The sequence below is a fragment of the Cervus elaphus genome, chromosome 12 (assembly GCF_910594005.1).
Source record: "Cervus elaphus chromosome 12, mCerEla1.1, whole genome shotgun sequence".
NCBI lineage: Eukaryota > Metazoa > Chordata > Mammalia > Artiodactyla > Cervidae > Cervus > Cervus elaphus.
In genome coordinates, this window is record NC_057826.1 from 76946609 (window position 1) to 76966003 (window position 19395).

The 19395-nt window shown below is 39.8% G+C and overlaps 2 gene segments (V, D, J or C); both read left to right on the forward strand.

The window, feature by feature from the left end:
- LOC122704631 overlaps window positions 1-19395 on the forward strand; it is a 284386-nt gene that overhangs the window by 154092 nt on the left and 110899 nt on the right.
- Window positions 16775-17359, forward strand: LOC122705799. The segment is given in 2 exon segments: window positions 16775-16879; window positions 17010-17359. Coding segments are annotated over 2 exon segments (396 nt in total).

The window sequence follows — 19395 nt, forward strand, 5'->3', positions numbered from 1 at the left end:
AAAGAGACACCACTTCACATATATCATAAGGGCTAAAATTAAACATACTGACAATACCAAGTTCTGGCAAGGATGCAGAGAGGTTGGATCACTCATGCATTGCTGGTGGGTGAATGGCCCAGTCATTCTAGAAAACAGTCCAAAGAATTTCAAATACACTTAAATATCCACTTGCTGAATTCTTAATACTGGAAGTCAACCAGTGATCTTCACTGAATGAACAGATAAATATCCTGTAGTACATTCACACAATGAAATATTATTTATACATCTTTCTCAACTTCAAGAGGGTTATTTTGCAGTAAATCACTTTAGGTTGAGACAATAGGAAGCCCAAAGCTCGTTTGATGCGGGGAGGAGGTCTAACAAGAGCGGCGAGAAATGTGACCCGTGAACCAGCCTCACGCTGCACTGCAGACACCGACGCTGCAGAGCAACCAGACTCCAGTAAAAGTCAAGGAAACAGGAGCTTCCGCTCACAGACTCAGCCGCCTCACAGATTCTGCCGCCGCTGCCGCCCAGGCCTGCGGTCTGTCCGACTCTGTGCGGCCCCATGGACGGCCGCCGGCCAGGCTCCGCCGCCCCTGGGACTCTGCAGGCAAGAGCACTGAAGTGGGCTAGCTTCCCTTAAGTGTGGCCAATACTTGCCTTAGCATGCATTTGGAAAAAAATCATCTCACACAGTCCATTTTATACTAAAATGATGAAAATCTTATGTAATGTATTGAATACTGTACTGAAAGTGAAAATCAGACTGGTTATACGGGTGTGAAACGGCTGTAAATGTGTTAGTTGTTTACACTCATGATTTTGAGGCTGGCCAGGAGTTCAGCTCACTCTTGCTGCCCAGAATCACCAGGAAACATAATACTGCATGTTGCTAGCCCAGGAAAAGATAAAATTTCAATATTCCAAGTATGGTTTCTACTGAAAGCATATCACTTTCTCACTACTGTAAAGTCAAAAATTCTAAACTGAATTATCATAAGTTGGGGACAGTCTGTAGTGATTAAAAGCAACAGACTATTGATATATGCAGTAGTCTAGATGGATCTCAGGATGCTATGCTGAGTAAAAAAATCAATCTCAGAGGCTACAGTATATGATTACATTTATTGGATTATTATGACTGTATACATAGTATGATTCTACTTATACAACATTCTCAACAGGACAAAATATAAAGATGAAATGAGATCAGTAGTGACCTGGATTGTAAAGAATTGCAGGCCTCGGGAGGGTGTGCAAAGAGGGTTTCTTTAGAGAGATGGAACAATTCTATGTCATGATTTTAATGGTGGTAACAAGAGCCTATACATGTGATAGTTTCACAGAGTTATGCATCAAAACCAGAGTGCATAGAAAACTGAGGAATCAGATCACCATCTGTATTTTAATAAAATTTTGGCAATATCAATTTCCTGGTATGTATATGTAATTATTATTATATTAGCATATATATTTTAGAATATCAAGTGCTCTTCAGGCTGCTGCAAGCCTTCGTGGTCTTGTCTGCTTAGTTACAAATAATTGGGAGCCAGGACATCAGCAGATTTCACGGATTTTCAAGGGTTGTGGAGGTTGGCATGGTCTGCAAAGTAAGTTCTTTAGGGTGATGGAATGATTCTGTATCTTAGTTTTAGTGGTAGTAACAAGAACCTACAAATGGGATAACTTTCACAGCTATGCATAAAAAGGTATATATAAAAACATGTGATATATATAATAAAATGATACATATAATGATACATAGAATATATGTATTATCATTCTGCTCCCCAGACTGCTCTGGGCATTTGTTGTCTCCCCTGCTTCCTTGTAAATTATTAGAAACCAGGACATCAGCTGCCTGTCACTCAGAGTTGAAATGGGACAGAAGAGTAGATGGTTCAACTACATACAAACTTTCCTCCCTGCATCAGTCATTAATGAGTTCTTTTGACCTTAAATTTTAAGAACTGGCACTCTTTTGGAGACTGTGTCTATACTTCCTTTTCTACTTGCTTATTTGCTTTTGGTTCTTTTAAATTAATTCATCTATTAAGATGATGAAACTAAGTGGAAGATTGAGAGATACATCTTTCATGATCATGTACAGTATACAAAACTTCAAATCATCAACTTCGATGGTATTGACATATACTAAGTGTTTGAACAGGACTGGAAAAGGTCAGTTTTCATTCCAGTCCCAAGAAGGGCAATGCCAAAGATTGTTCAAACCATTATGCAGTTGTGCTCATTTCACATGCAAGTAAGGTTATGCTTAAAATCTTTTAAGCTAGGTTTCAGCAATGTGTGAACCAAGAACTTCCAGATGTACAGGCTAGGTTTCAAAGAGGCAGAGGAACCAGAGATCAAGTTGCTAATATTCATTGGATCATGGAGAAAGCAAAGGAATTCCAGAAAAGCATCTACTTCTACTTCATTGACTATGCTAAAAACTTTGTGTGGATAAAAACAAACTGTGGAAAAGTCTTAAAGTGATGGAAATACCAGCCCTCCTTACTTGTCTCCTGAGAAACCTGTATGCAGGTCAAGAAGCAACAGTTAGAACCAGACATGGAATAATGGACTGGTTCCAAATTGGGAAAGGAGTCTTTCAAGGCTGTATATGGTCAGCCTGCTTATTTAACTTATATGACTTATTTAACTTATTTAACTTAACATGTGAAGTGCTGGGCTGGATGAATCACAAGCTGGAATCAAGATTGTTGGGAGAAATATCAAAAATCTCAGATACACAGAAGATACCACTCTAATGGGAGAAAATGAAGAGGAACTGAAAGGGCTTTCTGATGAGTGTGAAAGAGGAGAGTGAAAAAGCTGCCTTGAAACTCAACATTCAAAAATCTAAGATAATGGCATCTGGTCCCATTACTTCATGGCAAATAAAAGGGGAAAAAGTAGAAGCAATGACAGATTTTATTTTCTTGGGCTCCAAAATCCCTATGGACAGTGGCTGCAGCCAGGAAATTGAAAGATGCTTGCCCCATGGAAGAGAAGATATGACAAACCTGCAGATGGGCTAAGTCACTACAGTCGTGTCCAGCTCTGCGTCCCTGTGAACCATAGCCCTCTTGGATCCTCTGTCCATGAGATTTCCCAGGCAAGAATACTGGAGTGGGTTGCCTTGTCCTCCTCCAGGGGATCTTCCTGACCCAGGGATTGAACCCACATCTCTTATGTCTCTTGAATTTGCAGGCAAGTTCTTAACCACTAGTGCCACCTAGAAAGCTTAAGATGACATATCAAAAAGCAGACACATCATTTTGCTGACAAAGGTCTGTATAGTCAAAGCTATGGTTTTTCCAATAGTCATGTGTGGTGTAAGAGTTAGGCTGTAAATAAGGCTGAAAGCTGAAGAATTGATGCTTTTGAACTGTGGTGCTGGATAAGACTCTTGAGAGTCCCTTGGACTGCAAGGAAGACAAACCAGTCAATCCTAACAGGAATCAACTGTGAATATTCACTGGAAGGACTGATGCTGAAGCTGAAACTCCAATACTTTGGCCACCTGATGCGAGGAGCCAACTCACTGGAAAAGACCTTGATGATGGGAAAGATTGAAGGCAAAAGGAGAAGGGAGAGGCAGAGCATGAGAGGATTAGATAGCATCATTGACTCAATGGACATGAATTAAAGCAACTTTGGGAGATATTGAAGTACAGTGTAGCCTGGTGTGCTGCAGTGCATGGGGTCACAAAGAGTTGGACGCAACTTAGCAGCTGAACAACAACAACAAAGTGTTTGAAACCTGTAGATACCAACTTTTATAGGAGAGCATTAGGGCATTATATCACAGAAAGATTCAGCATACTTATGTTGAATTTATTTACAAAGACAAAAATAATGAGCCACTAACAAGTGAGACTCAACACTTTGGACCACTGACATAGAAAATGTGACGTCAGGACAATTCCAGGACACATGGTCTAATAAATGCAATTCTGCTTGTGGAGGGGACGGGACTGAATATCCTGGTCTTCCTCAAAGTCTAATAAATAAGACTCAATTTCAAAGTTCAAAAAAATATTTTATTCCTGTATAATTTCATTCAAAATTTAAAACTGAATAGACACTGAAAGTCAGATGGACTGATTATTTTTTGTTATTTATGGTGAAGTAACTTTACTTATTGAAAAACCTAATTAGAGTCACAGAACTCAATACAAAGACAAAGAGATACAATAATTATTTTGAATAAAATTTCCATTCACCAAGAATCCTAAGATCTGCAAGTTTTCTTAAAGAGTCATTAGATTCTGGATGGAGCAAAGTAAGTATAGGCTAAATAAATGACCAGTTAATAGATAACAGAACATTTCATAGGGTATAGTAAATTATATGTTAAACCAGCCGGAAAAACCATTTTGCTGAGTAATGATCAATGTATGTCAACTTGCTTAACATTCAGTTCCCCTCAGCTTAAAATTTAATACTGCTTGCTTTTCTTCATGCCTTCTTTCAGGATCTGATTAATTTAATGACCAGGGAAAAACAAGTAGACAAAGTAAAGGTTTATGGTGAGCCAGACTTTTTCCCATGTATGCACAGACCACGTGGTCTATGAACATGACAACCCCCACTTCCTGTTGGGGGGAGTCACACAGGTACCGGGTAGTATGTATATGTGCTGTCGGGCACTCAAAGACACTGAACTCTCAGCCTGAGGCAGAACTCAGCACATTTGTTCAGGGGAATCCATGCCTCATGCTGCTCTCCAGTCTGCTCTGGGTGTTTCTGGCCTTCACCTTCTCTGGTAGGGATGCTGTCAAACGTGGGTGCGAGTGTTCAGGGTGAAAGGAATGCACACAGGCACGTGGTGCTTCACAGGGACTTGGGGAGGAAAGGAAAGTTGGAGAAAAGCAAGCAAGCAACTTAAGATTTCAATTTTTTGTCTTTGGGTCCTAAATAATTCCTACACTATTTTATTCACTGCTTCATCTTTGTTTTCTGATTTTTTTTTCCACACAGCATCTGGTGTGGCCCAGAAAGTTACTCAAAACCAGCCAGATATATCCAGTCAAGTGGGGCAGTCAGTCACCCTGAATTGTCGGTATGAAACAAGTTGGAGAAATTACTACCTTTATTGGTACAAGCAACTTCCCAGTGGGCAGATGACTTACCTTATTCAACAGTATTCAGCAGACAGTACTGCAAGGAACGGCCGCTACTCTGTAAACTTCCAGAAAGCAGATAAATCCATTAGCCTCATCATTTCATTCTTAGAACTGGAAGATTCTGCAAAGTACTTCTGTGCTCTCCGTGAGCTCACAGTGCTTGAAGTAATAGGAAAAGCTGTACAAAAACCCAGAGCTTGATAAGAGAGAGACCCCCTGCTGCAGGACCCCAGCTGAAGTTCACACCCACAGACCCCAGACAAGAAATGATAGTCCTGTGGTTTTTTAAGTTGTGGTCTGGATCAGAAGATTTAATTCTAGATAAAGGCTCCTTCTATGTCTTTGGAAACAGGTGCCAGAGTAACTTTCTACAAATACATTCTCCTCTTGAATTTTTTACTTTAAGTCAACCACACAGAACATGTGTAAAGTTGTGTAGATTTGAAAACTTGCCCCATAATACTTTAAACTGGCAGTTTTACTTCATCACAAACCTGGGTCTAGTTGTGTCACTATCAAAACCATTTGCTTAATCACTTCCTCTTAGACTTCGTGTCAGGGCACAATCAGAAAAGCAGAACCATGAGTGATGTAGAATAAGAGATTAGTTATAAGGACTAGAACTCAGGTAATGGCTAGAGCTGGTGGACAAGTCTGTACAAAGCTCTTATTTTTATATCTGATGTTGAGCCTGAATTCACTTTAAGGGAGCTTAGAGTAACGTTTGTAAAGGAAAGTTTGGTGAGGACGAAAGCATGGACAAACTGTGACACATAAAGTCGTACTTAAACTGTGAGGATGCTTGGAACCCACAAAGACTTGTCTGTTTCACCTCCTTCAGTCTCACAATAGTGGATGACCTTGAAGAGAAGTGGCTGTCATTTGCCATCATGCTACATGCATACGTGGCCCAAGACAAAGAAGATGAGGAGGACTTCTAATGGGAAATGGAGGAGTTGTGAGTCAACAATAAGATGAGCTAGTTCATCAGCAGCAGTGTAGAAAAAGCATTTGCCAAAATCCAATAGTCAACCATGGTGGAAACTCTAAGAAACACAGGAATAATGGAGAAGTTCCTCAATAGCTCTTAGCTTGTTTACTGGTAAAAGAATCTATATTTTTCCCTAAGGAAGGCAACAAAGGGAGAATATCCACTTTAATCACTCTCCTTCAGCACAGTGCTGGATGTTGTAGCCAGTGCAGTAAAGCAAGTAAATATATAAACAATCTTTTAAGCCAGAAAGGCAGTCAAATTACCACTATTTTCTATCTATGTAGAAAATCCCAAAGAATATACCCTCCAAAACTCCCACAACTAGTAAGCAGGTTCGGAAGGTCTCAGGATATATAAGGTAAACACAAAATCAAATGCATTTCTATATACTAGCAATAAACATGTGGATATCTAAATTAGTAATATAATACAATTTACAATGGCTCAAGAAAGACCCTAAATCCTTAGGCATAAATCTAAGAAAACATGTACAGAACTTATACACAGAAAGCTACAAAACACTGGTACTTCCAAAAAATACAAATAGCCAATTATTCTAGCTATTATCCTAGAAAGACCAACTTTTCCCCCATGGAGCTGCATAAGCATCTTTAAAAATGAAAGTGAAAGTCTCTCAGTCATGTCCAACTCATTGCAATCCCATGGACTATACAGTCCATGGAATTCTCCAGGCCAGAATACTGGAGTGGGTAGCCTTTCCCTTCTCCAGGGGATCTTCCCAACCCAGGGATTGAACCCAGGTCTCCCACATTGCAGGTGGATTCTTTACTAGCTAAGCCACAGGGGAAGCCCCATGGAGCTGCATAGGCACTTTTAGAGAAAAAAAAAAATTGATGACACATGCATTATGACCTCTTTTTGGACTTGATTCTGTTTACTGACTTTATTTTATCCTCATACCAACAGACCATTCTATCTTAATTACTGGGGCTTCATATACATTTTGAAATCTGGAAATGCAAGAGGTGTTTTCTTTGTCTTATTCAAGGCTTATCTAGGTTTTTGCACTTCCACATAAGTTATACAATAGCTTCTATCACAAGAGACTGAGGTAATTTGCTTGGGATTGTGTTGAATTTATGAATTAATTTGGGACAAATCAAATTGATTTGGGACAACTGACATCTTAACATATGGAGTCTTTGGATCCATAGCCTCTTTATTTATGCCCCCTCTAATTTCTTTCATTAATGTTAAGATTTTTGTAGAGGACATACATTGTTGCTCTTGTTTAGTCTCTGTCATGTCCAACTCTTTTCAACCCCTTGGACTGTAGCCCGCCAGGCTTCTCTATCAGTGGGAATTTCCAGGCAAGCATACTGGAGTGGGCAGCCATTTCCTTTACCAGAGGATATTCCTGATCCAGGGATTGAACCCCCATTGCCTACGTTGCAGGTGGATTCTTTACCGGCTGAGCCACCAGGGAAATTTACCCTTCTATCTGAGGAACTTTTCAAAAGGTTGACTTCTGGTGGGAGTTTAGCTCTGCAGTCTGTTTATTCAGTCACACGATGGGGCTGCTTCATTTGGAAACAGTGGTCCTTTCTGGCTATAAAGGAAAGGAAACATGTTTTCCATCGATGTTCCACAGAAAAGTGAAAAGCAATGACAGATTTTCATTGTCTTTAGATAAACTGATTTTATAATCCTTTGTTGAGTGCATGTGGTCAGGGATTCAGGGAATCATAACCTTATAGCCTAACCTTTTCCATGTACCTCCCTAAACACTGCTTTCCCATTTCCCACCCCTGGTTAACTCTTCCCTTCCCTATTCCTTATGCTCCTTCCTCTTCACTCCTCTTTTTCTGCCGGGATCATCCACCTCCACCTTTCTCCACCCCAGAGAGTTTGCTTATCCTTCTGTCTTCTCTCTGTGTCTGCATCCTTGGTGCTCAGCACCTACAAATGTGGGCACAGAGGGCCTTTAAGGACAACTGTTCAAGGAGGACGAGGAGAATGCCATCTGTGTCATCAGTTACTATATCAAGAACCGATGCCTTGAGAAATGTCTGCCTAGATGGAGACAGATGCATGATTCCAAGGACCTTTTCAGGACGCTGAGCTCCAATGTCCGAGCTCAAGATGCTTAGCTTTTTGTCTCAATGTTACTAATATTTCCTGTCCCTCGGAACAACCACAGCCTACTTTGAAATCTCACATACATTTGCTAGAATGTGGATGGGAATTTTCATCTCTTTACATTATAGAGCTCAGTAAAGCTTTCTGGGATTAAATAATGTTTTCCACAAGCTTCACGGAGCATCAGAAAATTTCTTTGAAGAAGAAATGATAGAACACAGGTTCTGGATAGACACACCATCGTGATCAGTGTTCCTTTTCCAGAGCCAGACTTTAAACTTCACAAGGGATAGCAGTCGGCACGCTGTGAACTGGGGATGTCTCGCCTTCTTTGCGGGATGTGACTAAAACAGGGAAGGAAGACCTAGATGAGGAACTGCTTGATCACTGGCTGACAGATCCTGGCAACAACACACTGCAACAGACACGGGCACTGGTTGTAGGTCTCTACCAGCAGCAGTTGTTTCTGTTCTCTGGAGACAAGCCCAGGAGCAGACACAAGTGTGAGCTCTGAGCCCACAGTCCTGGTTTGTCCTTCAAGTATGAGGCTGGTGGTTGGAGTAACTGTTTTTCTGACCTTGGGTAAGTGTTCTGTGTCTACAAGGGGTTGACTTTGAGGCCAAGGAAGCATAAAGTGTCATTTGCTCTCTACTCTTCTTCCTGTGTTTTATTCAGCTTTATGGCAATGGAATTGAGAACAGATCTATGCATTTGCTAGTGAGCACAAACTTCTACATGACAGGTTAATCCATAGCCATGATCCCAGAAGAGACCTTAGCAGTAAGCAGATTGGAAGAAATCTCTGGGGTTATTGAGCCAAGGACCCATGGGATAAACCCTATAGAGTTCTCAGATTCTTGCCATGTGTCTTTGGTCCCTGTATGATAAGCACCAATGATATTTCTCAGGACATAGATAAAAAACACTGGAGTAGGGGGTAGGTCCAGACAGTTTGGGGAGTGTTGTGCCCTTGATCCACAGGATTACACTCATTTGTTGTCAGGGGATAATTTTATTTTCTTGACCCTTTAGGGATTGTGATTGATGCTAAGACCACTCAGCCCAGCTCCATGGATTGTGTTGAAGGAGAGGATGTAAACCTGCCTTGTAACCACTCTACCATTGGTGGAGATGACTATATACATTGGTATCAGCAAAATCCCAATCAGAGTCCACAGTATGTCATTCATGGCTTACAAGGCACAGTGAACAGCAGCATGGCCTCTCTGACCATAGCTTCAGACAGAAAGTCCAGCACCTTAGTCCTGCCCCAGGTCACCCTGAGAGACACCGCTCTGTACTATTGCATCCTGAGAGGGACACACGGGGACAGATGGGGCTGCACCTGGGCAGTATCTCTGGTGGGAAGAAGGGGGGACACAGTGGGGGAGCACTCATGAGAGCAAATCTAGAGTCATCTGGAAGGAGAGTCAGAGAGCAGTGAGAGATGAGGAAAATGAAGGGAAGGGAAAGTGAAGAAGATGGATAAAGAAAAGAAGAGAAAGAGGACAAGGAAGAAGTGCTTCATTGGTTGATATGGCTGTGAATGACAAGGCAATTAAGAATCATAATTTTAACACAGGAATAAAGTGAAGAGGTATTAATAATTTGTCATGGCTCCTCCTCATGTCAATAAAATGTTGGTTTCAGTGTGTTAAAGATGAAAAGCTAAGGAAATCATAAATAATTCTCCTGTTCCAAAGGCTTCTTTCATTTGGACCCAGGACAAATCCACACTCAGAAATGCATATTATTACAGTTGTTTCACTTGCAAATTGATTTTACTCAGAGGAAAATCTAAAATGTTATTTTGTTACTACTCTAGAACATGCATGCTTATGATAAAAAAAGTTTTAAGGAAACAAAAACTAAGTGAATATTTATTTTTAATCTGTCAAGAAGTTCTGCCTCTATAAAGTGTTTTCATCATTTTTTATATTCTCTAAGCAGCACATAGATCCATCTCATTATAAAAGTCTCAGGCAGAGCAAAAGTGAAGGCTCATAGCTGTAAATGAGGGAGATTCCTCCCACTGTCCTTTTCTGACAGTTTAATGTATATCATATCAGCCTGTTTATTTCAATTACATATATTTTTGCACAGTTCCCCAGGTGAAAGGCTTCCCTGATGAAAGGCTTCCCCTTGATGAAAATGAAAGAGGAGAGTGAAAAAGTTGGCTTAAAACTCTTCATTCAAAAAACTAAGATCATGGCACCAGTCCCATGACTTGATGGCAAAAAATGAGGAAACAATGAAGCAGTGAGAGACTTTAGTTTGGGGGGCTCAAAAATCACTGCAGATGGTGACTGCAGTCATGAAATTAAGACACTTGCTCCTTGGAAGAAAAACTATTACAAACGTAGATAGCATATTAAAAAGTAGTGACATTACTTTGGTGACAAAGGTCCATCTGGTCAAAGCTATGGTTTTTCCAGTAGTCATGTATGTGTGTGAGAGTTGGACTATAAAGAAAGCTGAGTCCCGAAGAATTGATGCTTTTGAACTGTGGTGTTGGAGAAGACTCTTGAGAGTTCCTTGGACTGCAAGGAAATCAAACCAGTCCATCCTAAAGGAAATCAGTCCTGAATATTCATTGGAAGGACTGATGCTGAAGCTCCAGTGCTTTGGCCATCTGATGCAAAGGACTGACTCATTTGAAAAGACCCTGATGCTGGGATAGATTGAACGCAGGAGGAGAAGGAAATGACAGAGGATGAGATGGTTGGATGGCATCACTGACTCAATGGACATGAGTTTGAGTAAGCTCCGGAAGTTGGTGATGGACAGGGAAGCCTGGCCTGCTGCAGTCCATGGGGTTGCAAAGAGTCGGACACGACTGAGCAACTGAACTGAATTGAACCCCAGGTGGTGCAGTGATAAAGAATCTGCCTGCCAATGCAGGAGACACAACAGAGGCAGGTTCAATTCTTGGGTCAGGAAGAGCCCCTGGAGTAGGAAATGACAACCCACTCCAGTATCCTTGCCTGAGAAATTCCATGGACAGAAGAGCCTGAGCAGCTACAGTCTAGTGGGTCACAAAGAGTTGGACACAACTGAACACACACACATATATCTTTGCCCATCACTTCATGCAACTGCATACACATTTATACACATACATACATATGTGCATACACAGATCAAATGATTTGCCGTTAAATTGAATTTATTTGGATTTTTCACACTGTGCCTTTTGATTTTCATTTAATAATGTCCTGGAGCTCTTTCTACAGTTGAAACAAAGTGGAGTGGCTCACTACATTCTTTCTGATGCTTATTTAGTATTTGAAACATCTTATCAATAAATTAATTAATTAGTAATTATAATTACTATATAATTATAATGAAGACAACATCTTACACATCTTTGTAGAATCTTACACATCTTTGTAGAATCACTTTGGCATGTACATGAAAAATTAAATAGATAAATGAATTAGATACTAGAAAATTTGATTAGATGTTCAATAAAGGGCAAATTTAAAATTTTTGGAGAAGTGACATTTTGCCTTCTATATGCTGTAAACAGTCATACTTCAACAGAGTGAGAGGACGTATCTCGCATCCTCCACAAATAGGAAATTACCTGTGTTTTTTAACAGTCCAAATATACTTTATCTATACACAATGTGCGTGTGTGCTAAGTTGTTTCAGTCATGTCCGACTCTTTGAGATCCTCTGGACCGTATCCTGACTGTCTCCTCTGTCCATGGATTCTAGGCAAGAATACTGGAGTGGGTTGCCTTGCCCTACTCCAGGGGATCTTCCCAACCCTGGGATTGAACCTGTGTCTTTTATATCTCTTGCACTGACAGGCAGGTTCTTTACCACTAGTGTCACCTGGGAAGCCCCAATATGAGAAGAGGCTTTTTGTTAATCAAATTGGTTCACTACTTTAGGATTGGCAAGCACTGTGCTTCCTTGGGCACATTGCTGAGTCATCATGTGCATTTTTACATTTTCATTGACTTGTAGTTGTGATAACACACTGACTGTGAGTATCGACTGATGTCTAAATGTATATTTTTTTGTTATTCTTTTTCACCAAGTTAGGAGAATTCCTTGCATCTTTCCAGAGGACTCTATCTAGCTACATGCAATCATAATCTTTCAAACTATCTGGTGTCAACCTTATGACAAACAATAATTAAACACTTTAACAAAACAAGCAGAAATCTGTGCCATTTATCACAGTCTATGAAGAGTGTCAGAGATAAAGAGAAGTGTGTATTGGAATGAACTGAAGTTCATAGGAAGAGCCTAACAAAATAGTTGGGGACCAATTTCACATTTAATAATGATAGGAATGGGGAATAGAAAGAGGAAGGAAGGAAAAGAGAGAGGGTGGGAAGAAGGAAAGAAAAAAGGTAAATAGGAAGGAAAAATTTAATGAGTCCATGAATGAATAAGGATTTTCAAATACATTCTTGTCTTCATTATGAGATCCCATGTGATGTCCTTTGACTCTTTCTTCTGTTTTTATAGAAGATCTAACTCATGTCTTCTATATTTTATTGCATCCCTAGCAATTGTCAGTAAAATGTTCAGCCAAGAACATTTCTTTATCCAATAAATGTTTATTGAGCAGCTACTATTTGTCAGGTACTATGCTAATTATTGAGAACACTTCAATAAATAAAACAGATAGAAAGATATATTTTAGGAAAAACAAAGTGAGGAAATAAGCAAGTGAACTCTAAAGCTGGGAAGAGGAGGAAATGAGAGAAAAAGTGAGTGAAAGTGTCCTGAAGGGATATGCTGATCTTTGGAAAGTGCTAGAGCACCTCTCATTGTACTTTCCAAGACTTGAGTACAAGTATCTGTTACCTCAGATTTCACTCACAGAATCAAAACAATTTCCAAAGTATGATAAACATAGCCATTTACATTTCCACACACATCCTACACACCAGGACAAATTTCTCAGTCTTTTTGAATATCCAAGAATACGATGTGAACGATGCCACATTGAGGATTCTAATGTTTCACAAACTCCATCTGTTAGGCACATCTGAGATATTGATTCTAAGTTAGAAGAATATCTGATTCATTCTATCAAAATTGCATGAAATGTGCAACATACTAAGTGATTTCAAATTGACTTGCCCCCGGAAGTAGATAACATGTAAGAGGGTTATAAGAAACAAGTAACAAGTGCATACACATATGGCACATAGGAAAGACAATTTCCTGAACACAAAGAAAAGAAAACTTCTGAAAATAATCGATTGGGATAGCCAAAATAAATCATAGCCAATGGTTTATGACATCTTCTTAGAGACTTGAGCACCAGTTGGTCTCATTGTGGCCACATTCCTCTGTACTAGGACCTTTGAAGGCACATTTGCTTCTACCCCTGATTGACTCCTTGCAGAGAGGAATGATTCACCAAGGAGTCTGACCTGTTTAATTTTCTGCACTGACCTAACTACCTCTTACCATCCCATACTGCTTTCTACTTTGCCCTCTAAATCCTATTCTATTGAAAACAAACATCCAGTAGCCCCTGTAAAAATTCCTTCCACATATCAGCTCTTTCACTTATGGTTACTTCTGGTCCTCCCTCATCTAAAACACTTCAAATTTAGAGATGAGAACAGCATGCTTGTCACTCCCACACCCCCCAAAAAACAGACTCTTGTCTTTGACCCGTTGAGACTGCCTTTTACCCCTACTTTTCCCTATTCCTTTCATCACTCTCATCTTTATAAACATCAGACACTCTCTGGGGGAACCATGTTTCACTGTTTGCTCAGAAACATCTCCTGGAATTGACTCTCACTCACTCCCTCCTCCTCGCTTGCTCTCCCCTGCCTTTAAGTTAGATGTTCTGGTTGACGCGTCAGCATTGCAGGATGCTGTTGTGCATGATGAACAAACCGCCTTTCTTCAAAGGCCTTTCTTTAGGACTCTGGTGTGACTTCCTCCAGATCTCCAGGAGGTCGCTTCCTTAGCCCCAGAGTGCTGCCTCCGTCTGGCTTTCCTGCTCTCAGTTAAAGATCACCTGACACGTGACCAGCAAACGCGTGACCAGCAAACGCACGCCCAGCGTTTCCTCAGAGCTGCTCTTCCCGAGCCTCCCCGCACTGTCTCCTACGATCCCGTGTGTTTGTGAGAATTATTCAGTGCGACACCGCCGCACTCTCCCTTATATATTGAAGATGTACACACATAAGATTCTACTGTAACCTAAAACACTCCTTGACTTAAATTCAGAGAGAAACCTGAACTCATCAACTTTGAAGTCTATCAGTTAGGATCCCTCTCAGTCACAAATTCCCATGGCCACACTCCAGGAAGATGTGATGATGTTTCTCCAGGTAGATGCCGCTCCACCTCTGAAATCTTACATCCTGTCTAAACCTTGCATCCTCAGATTCCTACACTCATATACTTCTGCTGCATTCGTTCTTTGACTCTTTATGATCATTTAGTCCCCAGATCTCTTTATTGTTATCTTATTTCTCAGAAGTTTTCAATCTTTTATTTCTCTTTCTACAGTATCTAAACTTCATTGTTTTGAGTTAATTCTATGTCATATCAATGATCTTATTAATTCCTAATCATGGGTTAATATCTGCCTTATGTACCCCGTTGGGGTAATGATTAAAAACACTATATTACACTGATACCATGGAATACTGTTCAGTCATTATAAAGGTCAAATTTAATAAATCTACTTTCCTATATACTTTGATAAACCAGAGTTCAAGAAAATCACACAGATGGGCAGGCTGGTGTCACTGAAATTGTGATCACCTCCAACACTAGCTAGACCCACAGTGCTTCCAAGAAAGTATTCTTTTTCTCTGTAATAATTTCTCATTGTCAATTCCTATAGTGACTTTTTCAAAACTTCTCACACTCATCAGATTTCTTAACCCAGGATGTCTTCTATCAATTATCTTGGAAGGTACTTAATTTCTACCTACAAGAAGAAAAAATTCATTAAATTAATAGATGTGTCAACTTTCTGCCTTCATACCCTGAAATAATACTGAAATCCAAACCAATTCTTTCCTCCTTCATTCCAATAAAATTGGAAATAACTGTTTCTCCTCACAAATTAATTCTCCTACCTGTGGTCCATATTCCATCCTGGCTGTCTCTTCAGAAGTTTGATCCATTGTTTATAGAACATTTCCAAAAACATGTAAATATATCATAACCTTTAAAACCCCTACTATTACCACTTCAACATCCTTCTCTAGTTAGCACCATGTCTTTTCTCCCGTTCTCAGTTCAGCCTCTGGAAGGAGATTTCTGTATTCCAAAATTTTTCTCCTTTGTCTTGTCTCTACTATAGTTGAGTTCCTGCTGAAAGACTCAAATCATGATCTTTGTGCTGCTAAAAGTCAATAGACACTTTTCAGTCATCATCTCACTAGGTAGACATTTTTTAGCATCTGCTCTGATGGAGAGTCCTTCCTCTTTGAAACTCCACTTTGCTTCTCTTTCAGGACACCAGTCAATTCTGATTTGCCATGTACCTCTCTGGACTACTTTAAGGTTTCTCTGATACTTTTTTCTACGGGCCTTCATGTCAGTGTTTGAGTTCCTTGGAGATTTTCTTTAGTTTCTATTCTCTTGTGAAGTTTGCTCTGCGTGTGTGTCTTGGTGAAATTACATTTACTCTAAAGAGTAATATTGCCAGTAGTTGTCAGTAGATGACAACATAGTGGAGTCTAATTGAATTAGATGTTAATCCTTATATGTTCTTGGACAAATCATTTAGCTTCTAAAGGACTTGATTTATCTAGTCTAATGACCATAGTGCTGAATTGTCAGTGGCCAATGATACAGATTCTTGAATCATACCAATGGGACAAATTCCAGATCACTTACTGTAATCTTGAACAAATTACATCCTTCTTTCCTTGCTTCAATTTTCTCATCTATAAAAATAAGGATAATTTACTTTATGTGATAATGTGATTATGTAATCACATAAAATACTATATTATAATAGTTTTTATTTTATTCTATTCTATTCTATTTTTATATTTTATATTATTTTTATAAAATACATTTTATATATTTATATTTTATAAATTTTATTTATAAAGTATATATTTTTATATATTTTATACTTTGATTATATTTTATTATATTATTATTATAATAATATTAATTTAATATATTATATATATAGTGATTATATAATCACAATAACTATTTAATTCATAGTATTAAAAGAACCTCTTACTAAGCAAACCCCTGAAACATTCTCATCAGTTTAAAATGCTAAGTAATTCAAGCCTAAATAGGAGCAGAAAGGAGATGGGGCACAAAATCCTGAAGACTCGAATTTTTTCTTTTGTTGACCTGCAGAGGGTGATGTTGCATAAACTGGAAGTGTTTGTCTCACTTCTATGAGCTTCTTTATCTTACAGCTCATTGAAGTGCATGTTTGAACAGGCTCAATGTCTGGAGCAGTCATTTTTTTTTTTTTTTTTTTTAGGAGCAGTCATTCTTAAGGAAGCATTTCTTACTGGTAGTAGCTAGGATTGCCTAAACAGGGATCTCTTTAACTCTCAGATTTTCCCTGTTACAAGGACTCAGCACACCCTGGCACATTCCTTCCTGCTCCTCAAGGGAGATCTTCCTCCCTCTGTAGCCATGCTCTCAGTGACTCTTCTGCTACTTGGAATGCTCTTCACAGCAAGTAAGTAACATTCTATTCCATGCTGCTGCCTATATAGAAGGGATTTTGTTCTGAGGGTGTCTGAATGGAAACACTGTCTCATTATAGATAGGTGTGTCCTGGATTCACTGATGCTGCATTGCTGTTGCAGGAGGAACTGGAGCCCAGTTAGTGACCCAGCCTGACCGTCACATCAGCGTCTCTGAAGGAAACCATCTGGAGCTGAGATGCAACTATTCTTATGGTGGATCTATTTCTCTCTTCTGGTATGTCCAGTACCCCAGCCAAGGCCTCCAGTTTCTACTGAAGTATTTATCAGGGCCCACCTGGGTTAAAGGCATCAAAGGCTTCGAGGCTGAATTCAAGAAGGATGAGAAGTCCTTCCACCTGAAGAAAGCTTCAGCCTATTGGAGTGACTCTGCCAAGTACTTCTGTGCTCTGTGTGACACAGTGCCTGAGTTTGCAGGGGGAGCTGAACAAAAACCTTCTCAGACATTGTAGCTTAAAACACTCAGGGTCTCAGCCTGACCTGGTTTTAGAGAGGTCTCTGATCTGATCAAAGTGAGCAGAAGGAGAAGCAGAGTCCTGGGGAGTGCTTGGTCCCGAGGAGAAACAAGATTTTCAATGAGTCCCTTGTTCTACATCTATGCAAGACCAGACCTGGAACAGGCTTGAATGAATAGTCTCCTTTTTCGTGGTGACGTAGCATTCTGAAGGGTCAGGATCCTAATTTAATGTGTTGCTGTTGTTGTTTAGTCACTAAGTCATGTCCAGCTTTTTACAACTCCATGGATGGCAGTCCCCCAGGCTCATTTGTCCATGAGATTTCCCAAGCAAGAATACTGCAGTGGGTTGCCATTTCCTTCTCCAGGAGATTTTCCTGACCCAGGGATCAAACCCATATCTCCTGCTTGGCAGGCGAGTTCTTTACCACTGAGCCACCTGGGAAGCCCCAGTTCAACGTGAGCAGCACTAACCTGATCGTTCGCCTTCTGAGCTGTCCTCCAACACGCTCCTTCCCCAGCTCTTGTTTACAGCTGAGAGCACCTCCGTGCTGTCCACATCTCTTGCTGTAACTTTAGTGATCTTTGACTCTTATTGTTTTCTCACTGCTTACATCTAACTCAGAAAGAAACCCAGTTGGCCGTTTCTTAAAAATTAATGCCAGATTGAACCACCACTGCCATTTTCACTGCTACTTCTTTGGTCAAACTATGCTCATCTCTGAAATGTATTACTCTGAAACCCAGTTTACATATTATGACATAGACAGTCTTCAGGAAATGGTATTGGGAAAGTTGGAAAACTGCACAAAATAAATCAATGCTGTTAGAACATACTCTCACACACCACACACAAAAATAAACTCAAAGTGGCTTAAAGACTTAAATATAAGACACAATACCATAAAACTCCTAAAAGAAAACATAGGCAAAGCATTCTCTGACATAAATCTCACCAATGTTTTTTTCAGGTCAGTCTCCCAAGGCAATAGAAATAAAAGCAAAAATAAACAGATGGGACCTAATAAAGCTTACAAGCTTTTGTACAGCAAAAGAATTCATAAACAGTACAAAGAGCCAAGCTACAGACTAGGAGAAAATATTTGCAAATGTTGTGATGGACAAGGGCTTAATTTCCAAGATATACTAGCAGCTTATACGACTCAATAACAAAACCACAAACAACCCAGTGGGAAAATGGGCATATGACCTAAATAGAAATTTCTCCAAAGAAGACATGCAGATAGCCAACAGGCACGTGTAAAGATGCTCAACACTGCTAATTACTAGAAAAATGCAAATCAAAATGACAGTGAGGTATCACTTCACACCAGGCAGAATGGCCATCATCAAAAAAATCTGCAAACAATAAACACTGGAGAAGATGTGGAGAAAAGGGAACTCTTCTACACTGTTGGCGGGAATGTAAACTGGTGCAATCACTGTGGAAAACAGTATGGCAATTCCTCAAAAAACTAAAACTAGAGTTCCTATATAATCCAACAATCCCTCTCCTGGGCACATACCCAGAGGAAAAAACATGGTTCAGAAAGATATCTGAACTCCAATGTTCACTGCATTATTCACAATAGTCAAGACATGGAAGCAATCTAAATGCCCATTGACAGAGGAATGGATAAAGAAGATATGGTATAGGTATACAATGGAGTATTACCCAGCCATTAAAGCAAATGAAATAAAGGCCATTTGCAGCGGCATGGATGGACCTAGAGATTATCAAACTGAGATAAGCAAATCAGACAGAAAAGGAGAAACATTGTGTGACATCCCTTATATACAGAATCTAAACAGAAATGATACAAATAAACTTATTTACAAAACAGAAACATATCCACAGACCTAGAGAATGAACATATGGTTGCCAGGGGGGAAGAATGAGGAGAAAGGTTAGGGAGTTTGGGATCAACATGTACACACTGCTATATTTTAAATGGATAACCAACAAAGTCCTACTGTATAGCACAGGGAACTCTGCTCACTGTTACGTGGGAGGGACGTTTGGGGGAGAATGGA